At 40.7% G+C, this 13,111-nt stretch overlaps 1 protein-coding gene across 29 annotated transcripts in view; it reads right to left on the reverse strand.

Moving 5' to 3' along the window:
- Nucleotides 1-13,111, reverse strand: part of EPB41L2 (erythrocyte membrane protein band 4.1 like 2) — a 190,593-nt gene continuing 177,482 nt past the window's right edge. For all 29 annotated transcript variants that reach the window (XM_036316233.1, XM_036316247.1, XM_036316245.1 and 26 more), the window contains one exon: nt 1-1,241. Coding sequence is in view for 1 of the 29 variants with exons in the window: in XM_036316227.1 (XP_036172120.1) it covers nt 1,227-1,241 (15 nt within the window). In the remaining 28 variants the exon portion in view is untranslated. The remainder of the gene's footprint in view (nt 1,242-13,111) is intronic.

Genomic DNA, 13,111 nt, shown 5'->3' on the forward strand with positions numbered 1-13,111 from the left:
TAGAGAATAAACCAACTTTATTTTATAACAGTATTACAGAAAGCAAAATATCATTTAATACAACTTGAAGCTGCTATAGATCTAATCTGGCATCATAACTATACATCAGGTCAAAAGCAAAGGGAAAATGTTCCATACAGTTAATAAGTCCCTATCAGATCTCTGGTGTCAGCTTCAAACAGTGTAGTTTTCTGATGCCCATCCAAACACCACCACAGCCCTGCCCACTCCTCTCCCCTGTGCCCTCAAACCTGTGTGAATCCCACTATCTGAGAGAGACAGACCTGCTCAATAACAAAAGGTCAGTTTCACATGTACACAAGGAGGTTTAATACAAAGCAAGTGTTCTACACAAATGTCCAAATAATGGAAAGTACTGAAATTTGGACATGTTAAGAAAGAAAGCACTAATAAGGTTTTAAGCTGCCCGAATACTTCAGTAGGAGGGAAGACACCGTTGCCTCTTGCTCCTCCCTCCTGTTTCTGGAATGCTGCCGAAGAGCGTGTCTGAGAGGCATTGGCACTGCGGTGCAGCGGGGTCTCCGCACACAGCACGTGGTCAGTGAGCTGCTGCATAATTCTCCAGTCTGGAGTCTCTGACTTTCTACTAACAGTAAAAAGTCACAGGACTGGAAAGTCAAAAGGGATCCCATAAAAGATATTCCCAATGAATTTCTAAAACATTAGAAAGTTTTTGAGATGTAAGAAATGCTTTTAATCTGTACTAATATTTCTCATACAGTGTATTTACTGCAATTTGAAAACTGTAAATATTTGCTGTAATTGGTGGGAGTTCAGTGGGAACAGGAAGGAGGAAAGACACTACCTAAGTTAGTCACAGCGTTTTCTTTCCGCACAACAGCACCTGTTCCAGTGAACAGCACCTCACCAGCCAGGCTGGCTTTGTTCACTATCATTGGATCATTTGAGTCATAAAAAGCAGGTAGTTGTACACAAAGTAAACAGGAAACAAAACAAAACTCCCTAATTAAAATAAAAAAGGAAGAAAGAACCAAGATTACTTAGGAGTGGTTATAAAACAAAACAATATATTAAAATGCGAGGGAACAGAGTAGACCAGAGCTGTTAAGGTAGGGTTTGTTGTTGGCATTTTAACACTTCAGGCTTCTGGTCATTGTTACCAGTCGTAAATTCGCAGGAGTAGTGGTGTGGCATTAAGACTTGAAAAGGTCAAAATTCTTCAGGTTCACAAAGTTGAATGTTGTTTAATAAATGGATTTCTAGGAGGAAAAGAGACAAGGCTTAAATATTCAAAGACAGAGGCTTTGAGGAAAAAAAGTGTAGGTAACATTCATAAAATTCCAAATCAAGGAAACCACAGTGACTATCTGCTTGGCTCCACAGTAAATGATGTTTGCCAGGAGCCATACATGAGACCCTATTCCACCCTTGAGGGCCTTAAAGTATCTTGAGAACTGACAAGCATATTAGAAACAACTGGCTAGTAAGAATAAACCAAAAGCAAGTAAATTATAAAACACAGGTAATTCACACAGTAAAAATATAAAAAAGAGAAACCAATATAGGTTTTAAAAGTAGATCCAAGTACAGAAGAAAAACAAGTCAATTTTGAATTGAACAGAAAGGGTACTTTATTTCAGGTGTGGAGAATGGAATGGAGGAAAGAGGCCCAGAAGTGAGAAAGTGCCGAGTATTACGATGGGTCTGCAGATGTACAGGAGGGTGGGCAAGAATGAATGTGAGGAACAGGACAGTGAAGAAATGGACATTACTGAAGCTAAGTAATGGCATGGTGAGTAACTGAAGATAAGTTAAAAAACATTAGGTACATGTTTTAATACCAGACCAAGAAATATGAACTTGAACTAACAGACAAAGAATAAATTCAGAAAGGGTATTCAATAAAAAGATCAACTGCCAATCTACTGCAATGATGCGGACTGGAGTGTGAGAGGAGGGACGACAGAGCAGAGCCGGGGCTGGCCAGTTCAAAGGGGGCATGAGAGGAGGCTGGGTGTGGCTCTCCTCTGGTTCTGAGGAAGGTCTGACATGGCCTGAGATTTACATTTTGACAACATCACTGTGGCTTCAGTATGATGAACAGACTAGAGGTGGAGGGGAGTGAAGACGGGAACACCAGTCTGGAGGCCACTCAGCAGCCCAGGCTGCGTGAGGAAGATGACACAGGTCAGGGATGGCTGCTGGAACCAAGGACCCAGACTACAGAAATCAGGTGGAAGAGACTAGAAAGGCAGTGCCAGAGAGTACTTTCAGGTTTGCAGACCTGAACCTCAAAAACAGAGGTAGAATAAGAGGCTTACAGCCTGGGTGAGGTCTTAGAGCTAGAGATAAGGATTTGTCAGCACAAAGGAACAAGTGAAACCAATAGATGGAATTAGTCTCATGTAAGTATAACAGAAAAATGAGAGAAAGGAGTCTTGGGAGCCCACAATGAAAGGTAAGTAGGTCGGAGAGGGGACTAAAATAGGAATGGACAGGGAGGCAGACAAAAAATAAGGATGGTGCATTGTCCCTGAAAGAGAGAGTTTTAAGAAGACAGCTTTTCATTTTGTATTTCAGCTTGATTGTAAGTTTTGGTAAAACATAGGTGATTACAGAGGATGGTCGAGAGGTAATTAAGGACCTTTCCAAGACACACTGGTCCCAAATTAAGTCCTGTTTTAATGAAAAATCTCCCCACTGTTTAGATGTATCACAGGTATTATAGCCTCTGATTATTCAGGACAGATTGATTAATCAAATTCATTTTATTCCACCCCGTTGTCTGCTTTGGGCTATTTCATTACTCATTAGTACTTGTGCTTGATTCTAGGCAGTGAAAAATCAATGGAGAAAACACAAAGTTGTCTTTTTTAGGTTAGTAATTATGGGGGGTGGTGAGGAGGGAATGGATAAAACTACCCATTGGATTTGGAAGTTATTTGTGACCTTCAGTCACACTATCTAGCTATCTATTCTTTTTCTTTATGGGCTGTTAGCTATCTCTGTTTTCTTTGCTTAGTAAACATGCATCGTTGTTGAACTCAGCTGCCACTGTGCCTAGCTTATGATATGGAAAATGAACCCTTGAGGTTACAGTGCCTGGAAACCTACAGAGAGAACGAGGTTGAGGATTCTGTTCTCCATTTCCTTTAGGCTCCATGTCACTGAATATGTTTTCACCAAAAATTAAAATTTGAATTTTTAAAATGAAGTGAAAATTAAACTTGTTTAAAAGTCATTAAATAAACAGAAATCAAGGAGTATGTAGGAATTGAATGAAAGAGATCTTGATTTCAAAGAGCTTCAACATTTATTGAAATATATGTAGAGAAAAAGACATAGTCACCCATGTAAAGTCAAGTATCATTTACTCTCATTTATTCATAATCAAACCACTAGAAAGTAAAATAAATCAATTTTTCTGAGAAATAATATAAATGATCATCCAAATAGCTTTCAGAATCAAAAAATTATAGTTATTATAACTTACTGTTAAACACATTTTTCTTGTTCTTTTAAAAAGCAGTAAATTGAGTATAACTCTGAGTTAATTAGATATTCAATGTTTCAGAATCCCCAGTTCCTATTGTCCTAGATGAATAAGGAATAACTTATATGAATTTTTTTAATTTACATGTCCACTCATCTTTCTGACTGCTTTTTGCACTTGAACACATATAGAAATGTATTTCCAAGTAAACATCTAACATTTGAGCTGGGAAGAAGCAAAGATAAGGATGAAATAGCATTAGCCATTTTAATTTCCAGTTTTTTTGGCATGTAGCTGTGAGAAATAAAAACTTAATATTTGGCCATTCTTAAGACTACATTTGGGTCTAAATGATTTATCACATAGCCCAATCAAAGTGAAAACTAGCAACTGGTTCTTTATGTGCAAGCTGTAAAGTTTTAAGGATTCTTTTCTTTTTTTTAAAAGCTTAAATTCTGGAGAAACTAAGATGGCGGCATAGGTAAACACCGGGAAATTGCCGCCTCACACAACAATTGAAAATTACCGCAAAGGACAGAGCAAACATCATCCAGAACAACAGGAAGGCTGGCTGAGTGTAAATTCTACAACTAGAAGGAAAGAAAAGCACGCTGAGAGCCAGAGGAGCTGCAGAGGTGAAGTGCAGAGGTACAAGTGCAGAGGTACGGCCGGCTCGCGTGCGTGCGAGTAAAGGGGGTGGCACCTGAGGACGCGGCTGTCTTTTTGAATCACAAGCTCCCGACTGCTCTGAACTCCGGTTCTGGGAAGTCTCTGGGGACCCAGGACTCATACGGGGAGAAGCTGGTCTGTCCGGCAGCGGGCGAACTTGAAGGCGGCTTTCCCTCAGAGGTGCTTGCAGCAATTAGCGGGTCACTGAGACCCGCGACTCCGGGCGGAGAATCAGCCATAGCTCCTTGATCCGCCCTTTGATTCCCTGAGACCCCGCCCCACCCAGGCTGCGGCAGAGGCTTTTGCATGTGAATGTACCTAACTGCAGCCGAGCCAGGCAGACCCGGAACTTCCAAGAGAAGGCCCAAGGCCCCGCAGCGGCTTGCATTGCTTCACAGGTGAGCCTCTTCGTGGCTCCTGCTGTGTGGCCTCAGGCAGAGGCTGAATTAGCACCTCCTTAGATCCAGGAGCCACTGTACCCTGGATCAGAGGGGGACCATCCAGATTGCAACTCCTCAGATCCATAAGGGACACACTCAGGGAGCAGACTCAGTGAGCACCAAAGCCCCACTGAAGCAAGTCTTGCCCCAGAAGGGTGTCTTCAGCACAGAAGTTCTCCCACTTTAGACACAGCTGATTCTCACAGCCAATTGGCCTGGAGGTCAATTCCTCCCAGTGATCCTACAACAACCAAGGCACCAAGAGTGCACCAAGAGTGTCCACCCCAGGTAACTGGGGAGGCTGAGCTACTGGGCCCTACAGGACACCTGGCGCGCAGGGCCACTCTATCAACACAGGGAAGCTGCCAAAATGCGGAGACAAAGAAACAGGTCACAAATGGCAGAAATGGAGGAAAGCAAACGATTGGATATAGAGTTCAAGGCCACGTTTATAAGGTTTTTCAAGAATTTTATGGAAACCGCCGATAAATTTAATGAATCCCTCAATAAGTATAGTGAGACCATGGAGGACATGAAAAAGGACCAACTAGAAATTAAGCATACACTGACTGAAATAAAGAATAATTTACAGAGATCCAGCAGCAGACAAGAGGATCCCAAGAATCAAGTCAAAGATTTGAAATACAAAGAAACAAAAAATACCCAACCGAAAAAGAAAAAAGAAAAGAGATTCCAAAAATATGAAGATAGTGTAAGGAACCTCTGGGACAACTTCAAGCGTACCAACATCAGAATTATAGGGGTACCAGAAGGAGAGAGAGGGCAAGATATTGAAAACCTTTTTGAAGAAATAATGACAGAAAACTTCCCCTACCTGGTGAAAGAAATGGACTTACAAGTCCAGGAAGCTCAGAGAACCCCAAACAAAAGGAATCCAAAGAGGACCACACCAAGACACATCATAATTAAAATGCCAAGAGCAAAAGATAAAGAGAGAATCTTAAAAGCAGCAAGAGAAAGACAGTCAGTTACCTACAAGGGAGTACCCATACGACTGTCAGCTGATTTCTCAACAGAAACCATGCAGGCCAGAAGAGACTGGCAAGAAATATTCAAAGTGATGAATAGCAAGAACCTGCAACCAAGATTACTTTATCCAGCAAAGCTATCATTCAGAATAGAAGGTCAGATAAAGAGCTTCACGGATAAGAAAAAGCTAAAGGAGTTCATCACCACCAAACCAGCATTATATGAAATGCTGAAAGGTATTCTTTAAGAAGAGGAAGAAGAAAAAGGAACTCTTACCATTTGCCACAGCATGGATGGAACTGGAGAGCGGATAAATACCACATGATCTCACTCATTTGTGGAATATAATGAACAACATAAACTGATGAACAAGGACTGATCCAGAGACGGAGAGGCATTGATTGGACTGTCGGGACTTGGAGGGAAGGTAGGGGAGGGTGGGGGTAAGGGGGAAAGATCAACCAAAGGACTTATATGCAAGCATATAGGCCTAATCAATGGACATGGACAACGGGGGGGTGAGGGCATGAGCGGGGGGGTGGGGGGGTAGAGGGTAACGTGGGGACAAGGACACATATGTAATATCTTAATCAATAAAAAATATATTAAAAAAATAAATAAATAAAAGCTTAAATTCTACTCATATTCATAGAAACCTTGATATTATTATACAAATTGACAGGAATTAATTACTGGCATTAATTCAACCTGCTTTCATTTTTGACAACACCATAACATTCATACCTGGGGTTTGGATAAGACCATAGCTGTTAAGTATATGGGTTATAACTTTATGTATCAGAATTTTGGTCAAGCAAAAAAACCAAACACAAACAAACAAGAAAAAAAACCCTCAAACCACTGTTTTCATGCTTCAGTTTCCCATCCTTAGACTATACAATGTCAGTGAACATTTCTAACTACTTTACTCACATTCCATAGCCTGTGTCTCCCTCTGTTGGCCAATGTGAGAATTGGTTTCACAAATTTGTAATTAGGTAGCTATTTCTTTCAGCTAATCACAGGTCTAATTCTATGTCCAAACTCTTCATGGAGACATGCCTGTTACCTACTTTGCATTAAGTCCTCATAGAGGGTGCAAAGTGTTTTTACCTTCCGCAGTGTGCTGTGACGAGCAGTGGGAAATCAGTCAAGTAAGCACAGAAGTTCTAACCTCATCTGAAAAGCACAATCTCCGTTTCCAGACACAAGGGGTTCACATCGTGCATCTCAATCTTGAGCACACTCTACTCCAGAAATTGATTCAGTGAGTTGCAAATGTGCCCTTTTAAAAAAGCATTTGATCCAAACCACTGGAAACACTGGCTTTTAATAGTAAAGACTCATTGATTTCTTCAGGCCAAATTTCAATGGGTTTTCTTTAAAGCTGACAGTTGTTTTTCTATTAGAATCTTTATGCCTGACACATTTATGTGACTCTACTTAAGGAATTACTACCGCGCAGCAACTTTAGAAAACCTTGTCAATTTCACCTCATTTTGAAACATGATTGTTTTATACAATTTGGTTTGACTTGTTGTTCACTTAGCTTTATATCATAGCTGCAACCTCAGAAACATTTTGTACAAAAATAAATGTTTTTAAAATGAGTCCTGTGTCAAGAACATTGGTGGGAGTTATTATTTGAAAGTTTCCAATCATGAATTCTTGTAAAGCAATGTGATGTGAATTCACACTGACAGAGAATCGGTTCTGGCCAGTCATTGACGGCATGATTTGGGTGAGAGACTCCAACTCTCTAGGTCTCAAGTCCTCATCTACATCATAGTAAGAACTAATTCAGGTAATAAATGGCAAAGTTCTCAAATAAAACTGGGCACAGAGTAGACACTCATTCTATCAATGTTAGCTAATATTCTTTTTATAGATTTTCATACATTGTATTTCACTCCTACTTATGCTTTCAAATAAAATACAATTCTGCTCTGAAAGCTAGAGATGTGCAGTTCAGTTTCTCCATTAAGAATTGCCTGGAGCAGTGTAATAGTTCCTCACAGGGTACTTCATCTGATCTAGCACCCTTTCATCCATCTTACCTACTCCTGACAAATAAAACTTACCGAAGAACAGTGCCCCTCCCAAACTCAAATCCCCAGTGCAGATGCGCTGCAGAGCGAAGTCTAAACTAAGGTTCTAACACGAATGGAAGACCGTCTGCAATTTGCTTTTGACAAATCTTTCTGGGTCTGCTGGGAACTCCACACAAAGCTACGGTGCAGGAATTGCTCTTCCTGATATCCATCCCATTGTTTTCTACAGGTTCTTTCCTCTCTCCCCATATGTTCAAACCCTCCCCAGCGCCCTGCACAGGGAGCTTTCCTGCCACTGTGGCAGGGAGGTCTTCTGATCTGCAAACCCAAACAGCCCCTTCTGTCAACCTGCATAGCTCTTCATTCAGGCTTCTCTGGAAAACTACGAATTTTTTACCCTATATGCCATTTATATACACATTCCTGTACTTTTGACTTTCTATACTAACTGTAATAGTACCCTGAACATGTATGTCCACAATATATACTAATGAATCTATGAGCTACAGCAATAGGGACTAATCTGTAGTTGAGCAGAGAACAGAGGCTTGGGGAGGAAAAAACAGAACTGCACTGCGTCTCTGGGAGGAAAGCACTACTGCCTGTCTTCACCATTACTTTCATCTGCCGATTTAAGTGGAAAATTCTGGGTTCATTTTTCTGAATAACTGTCTCTGTGAAATCCCAGGAGGACTTCTTCAAAAATACTGGTTTTCCCAAACGTCTGAAGCTTTGACAGAGATTTCTAAGAGTAGTTATTATCTGGCCGGAAAGCTAAGGTAAGGTCTTCTGGTTCATTCTGCCACATTCAAATCTACTGGGAACTTGCCATGAAAGCATTTTACAAAATCTTCAAGCTCCTTTTACATAACAAATGCACTACAGTTAAGGTTCTGTTCCATATGCTTTACTCCAGCTAAGCCTTTGCAAATCCTAGGTTCATAAGATAAGTAGAGATAGAAGGCATTTCTCTGTAGCATCAAATAAAAAGTGTACTTGTAAATACTAACAAAACCCTTATCTTTCAGAAAACCATCTTTGAAGCATTTATGAACAGAACTTGCTAAGTTTTCATTTAATATTTTCTTTATAGAAAGGTTAGTCAGAATCAAAAGAATTCATCTCTATCCTCAATTCTCTGACTTATTAGTTTACCTTTTTTCTTACATCTTCAAAATCCAGTATGTTATTTTATATCGGAAGCACATCTCCACTTAGAACAGGCACATTTCAAATGCCCAACAGCCCAGTAGTACTGGCTACCACACTGAACGGAACAGGTCTAGATTCCCACTGGCTCTAATGCTAGCTGAACTATTTTGATGCATGAGTTAAATAAACATGGGGCTAACATGTCCTTGGAATGTAATCCTCACGAGGACTGGAGCATCTTAAAAACACACACACATACATATACACACAAACTTATCAGTTGCCATAGCAAAATTCCCTCCTACTGCCCCACACAAATTTACATGTTCAAAAAATAGTACCTGGGATGTCGAACATCAGAGAACTTCTTGAGACTAATGCAGTTATATTTAGCTCCACCCATGGATGGTATTTCATGACTCTTGAGTGTAATTACCTATGGCAAATGACTTTAATCTCTAGGATTCTGTTTCCTCATAAAAGAGGGCGGGGTGAGAAGATTATATATTAAAGTATATATTCTTCATAACCACTTCCTCTACCCACCTCAGAGGCCAGGAGGGTAACAGACTAGTAGGGAGGCCAGGTACCAACGACCTCAACATAAAAGATGCTCGAGACTTGGAGTGCTCCTCCCTGTCTAAGGGTGGCAGCCCCTACTAGCCACAGGAGCCGTGAGAGAAAGCAGGCACAATGTTAGAGCTTCCAACGTTTCTAATGGCTTAAGTATTCATAATTAATTCAAACTCTAAAAAATACTGCTTTGTCCAAAAAAGAAAATTCCAGATATGGCCTGCATGCATTCCCTTTGTAGATTTTGTCTTGCCCTTCTCCCCCTTGTTTTATTAACCCTAAATACTAATGAAAAAGTGGGGGAAACATGCAGCGTTTGTATGGGATTAATAACCTTAACAAATTTGTAAGAGAGAAAAGATAATAAACATCGGAATAGGAAAACAGACAAAGGACACAAACTGGCAATTCAGAGAGATGCAATGTGGGTGTGTATGTGTATGTGTATTTCAACCTCACTAGCAATAAAAAAAACACAACAATTAAAAATGCTCTTTCCCCACAATTTTAAAAGAAGAGGGAAATACTCTTTCCTCACCAGATTGGCAGATTTTTTTAAACTGTATAATCTTGAGTGCTGACAAGAGCATGGGGAACAGGGACACTCATAAACTGCTAGTGGGAGTCTAGCTCAGTGACACACCTACTCTAATTTTAGAAAATACTTGCCCTGGAGAAACAATGAATTTAATGTACAAAAATGTAAACACAAGTATATTTGTAGGTATATCTATAACTATGAAAACGGAGGAATAAACTAAATAACCATTAGTAGAGGTTAAGTAAACCATCAAGCATCCATTCAACAGCTGTTGAAAAAGGATGAGGTAATGACAAGGAAATTTATCTACAATGTACTGTTAAGTGGGGGGGGGGGGGGGGGGAAGCAAGATAAATATAGAGTTGACAGTCCCAGCCTACATAAATTGAGGTGTGAGTGCGTGTGTGTGAGTGTATGTGTTCACACATACGCACTGTGAAAAGGAATTAGCTCTCTCTAGGAGCAAAGAAATTATGGATCACTTACACTTTCAACTGCCTTTTCCTTTTTAAAAACTATAACCTCCTCTGTTTTACTATTGGGGGTGGGAGGGGGGAAGTAAACACTGTAAAGATAGGTTCATTTGTAAAAACAACAGTTGGTGATTTTGTCCAAGAGCAAACCCTGGGGAATTAGTGGCTACCAGGTGCCAATGCCTGCAGGACGCAATGGCATCAGCGCCTCTTTGGTCAGGTAGTTCAAATACATTGCATATGACTCACTGATAGCACCTGCCAGATTTATAAATATTAAAACTGAATATTCCACAGCACCCAGAGTAAAAACTGGCTATGCCTAAAACTCACTAAATCCAAAATGGCTTTTTATTTCTATGTATAAGAGATCTTCATTTAGGTTTGATTAATCTATATTCAAAGCTAAGTTGTAATAAAATGCTAATTTTAGGAATGAGACTTGTACAACTAGGCAAACAGAATACAATAAAAATGCAACACGTTTGATATGCCTGCAAACCTCCTGGCTCCTGAATTGAAGCTAGTCACCTGGAAGTCCATAGGCTTGTGTTTCTTTTCAGGGACAGGGTGATGCCACCCGTAAACGAGTAGCTCAGGATTAGCCTGAGCTCGGTTCAGCCAATATGGTTTTCTCTTGTCCGGTCAGTTAGATAGCTAATGCTAATTGCCTACTTGGCTTGTGAGTTCATTTTGAAAATACAGACATCACCCTAAGGTTGAAATGTTGGTTTGAATACAGTGTTATCTTGTTTAGAAATTGATGTTCATAGATGCTCAATAAGCACAGAAAGCAAAGCCACTAATTCAGTTACGTGTTTACTATGGTTTGGGGATTGGGACTCAGGGTTTATCTAACAGGTTCCAAGGAATGATGGATTTGCCAGGCTTTTAGTAATCACAGCACTAGCTCTGGTGGCTCTGTGAAACCTAACGCAATGCTCTCCATCGTCTCAGATGAAGACAGGCAGAGCAGACAAAAAGGCCAAAGGCCCAATTACTGTTTTCCAGATTCCTGAAAGCAGTCTCCGTGTGAAATCCCTTTTCCTCAACCTGCTGCAGGGCTTCATCCCTACTTCTTGACTGAAGAACTCTGACAAAGCCCCCAGGTTGTACCAACAAATTCAAAGGACACATTCACTTCATTTCTTTGCCATATTTAATACTTGATTACTCTCTCCTTCTTAAAGTTATCCTCTTCTTGCTATTTTCATGACATCCTTTCTCCCTGTTTTCTTCCTACCTCTGGCTCCTCCTCTTCTATGTCCTCGGCTCCCCAGGTCACAACACTCTGACCTGGCCTTGGGTGAGCTCAAACCAAAGGCTTCATCAGTAGACGACACATTCGGATGACCTCCAAATCTCCTCCTGATCCGAAGCCTGCTGTGCTCTCTCAACTCTTGGCTACCTCCTGGACCTCTCCATCTATATGCTTTTTTTAAAATATATATATATATTTTATTGATTTTTTTACAGAGAGGAAGGGAGAGGGATAGAGAGTTAGAAACATCGATGAGAGAGAAACATTGATCAGTTGCCTCCTGCACACTCCCTACTGGGGATGTGCCTGCAACCAAGGTACAGGCCCTTGACCAGAATCGAACCTGGGACCCTTGAGTCCGCAGGCCAATGCTCTATTCATTGAGCCAAGCCGGTTAGGGCGTAGACGCTTCTTAAAGTCAACATCTCTGGGATAGAAAATCTTCATGTTTATTTGACTCTTAAGACCAAAAACGGATTCATGGCTGACTTTATGTGTTACAAAAGGTTCTTACAACCTGCCTTGGAAACAAACTCTTCTGTAAATTTCATTATCACCCCCAGTTTACAGATGGCAGAACTGAAGTAGAACATGAAATAACCTACCCAGGTCAGAGAACAATGAAGTAGATTTTAACCCAGCAAATCTGCTATGCTACACTTTATGCTACACCATCCGGTAAATTTCCATTTACCCATAGTGTGTGTGTGTAATATGGGGCCTACAGACTCACTTCCAAGCTTCCTCCATAATTCCTGTGACAGTTGGTTCCTGCTACATAGTACACAGAACAAAAGATATACTTTTGCTTTAAGATAGAGCAGAGGACTGGCGATACTGCACATGCTATGTGAGAAAATAAACACGTATTCCACGTCTGCAATGACAGGAACCACCAACTCATTTGCCCAAGCTATCCACCTGGGCATTATCTGGGAGTTTTCCTCTGCTCACCCACCTATTCAACTTACTAACTTCCATACCTTCATGCAATCACCCAGTCACAAACCTCTACCTAATACTATCCCTCAAATACATGAGGAGTACCCATAGCTTTTCAGGATAAAGATTAGCCTCTTTGGCTTGGCTCATAAGGCTCTATAACAGTGGTTCTCAACCTTCCTAATGCCGTGACCCTTTAACACAGTTCCTCATGTTGTGATGACCCCCAACCATAAAATTACTTTTGTTGCTACTTCATAACTGAAGTAGTAATTTCAAGTAGTAATTTTGCTACTGTTATGAATAATAATGTAAATATCTGATATGCTATATGTTTTCCAATGGTTGTGACCCACAGGTTGAGAACCACTGCTCTATAAGATCAAGCCTCTGCCTCCCTGCTCCTGTCATCTCCCTTCACTCTCCTGCAAGTGGTCTGCAATCCAGCTACACCTGACCTTGTGAGATTCCTAGAGTGTCAAGTTCACAGCACCATAACCCGTCTGGAATGCCCCCTTCCATACCTTTCTTCACTGAGCTGACT

Source organism: Myotis myotis, unplaced genomic scaffold (genome assembly GCF_014108235.1).
Source record: "Myotis myotis isolate mMyoMyo1 unplaced genomic scaffold, mMyoMyo1.p scaffold_m19_p_7, whole genome shotgun sequence".
NCBI lineage: Eukaryota > Metazoa > Chordata > Mammalia > Chiroptera > Vespertilionidae > Myotis > Myotis myotis.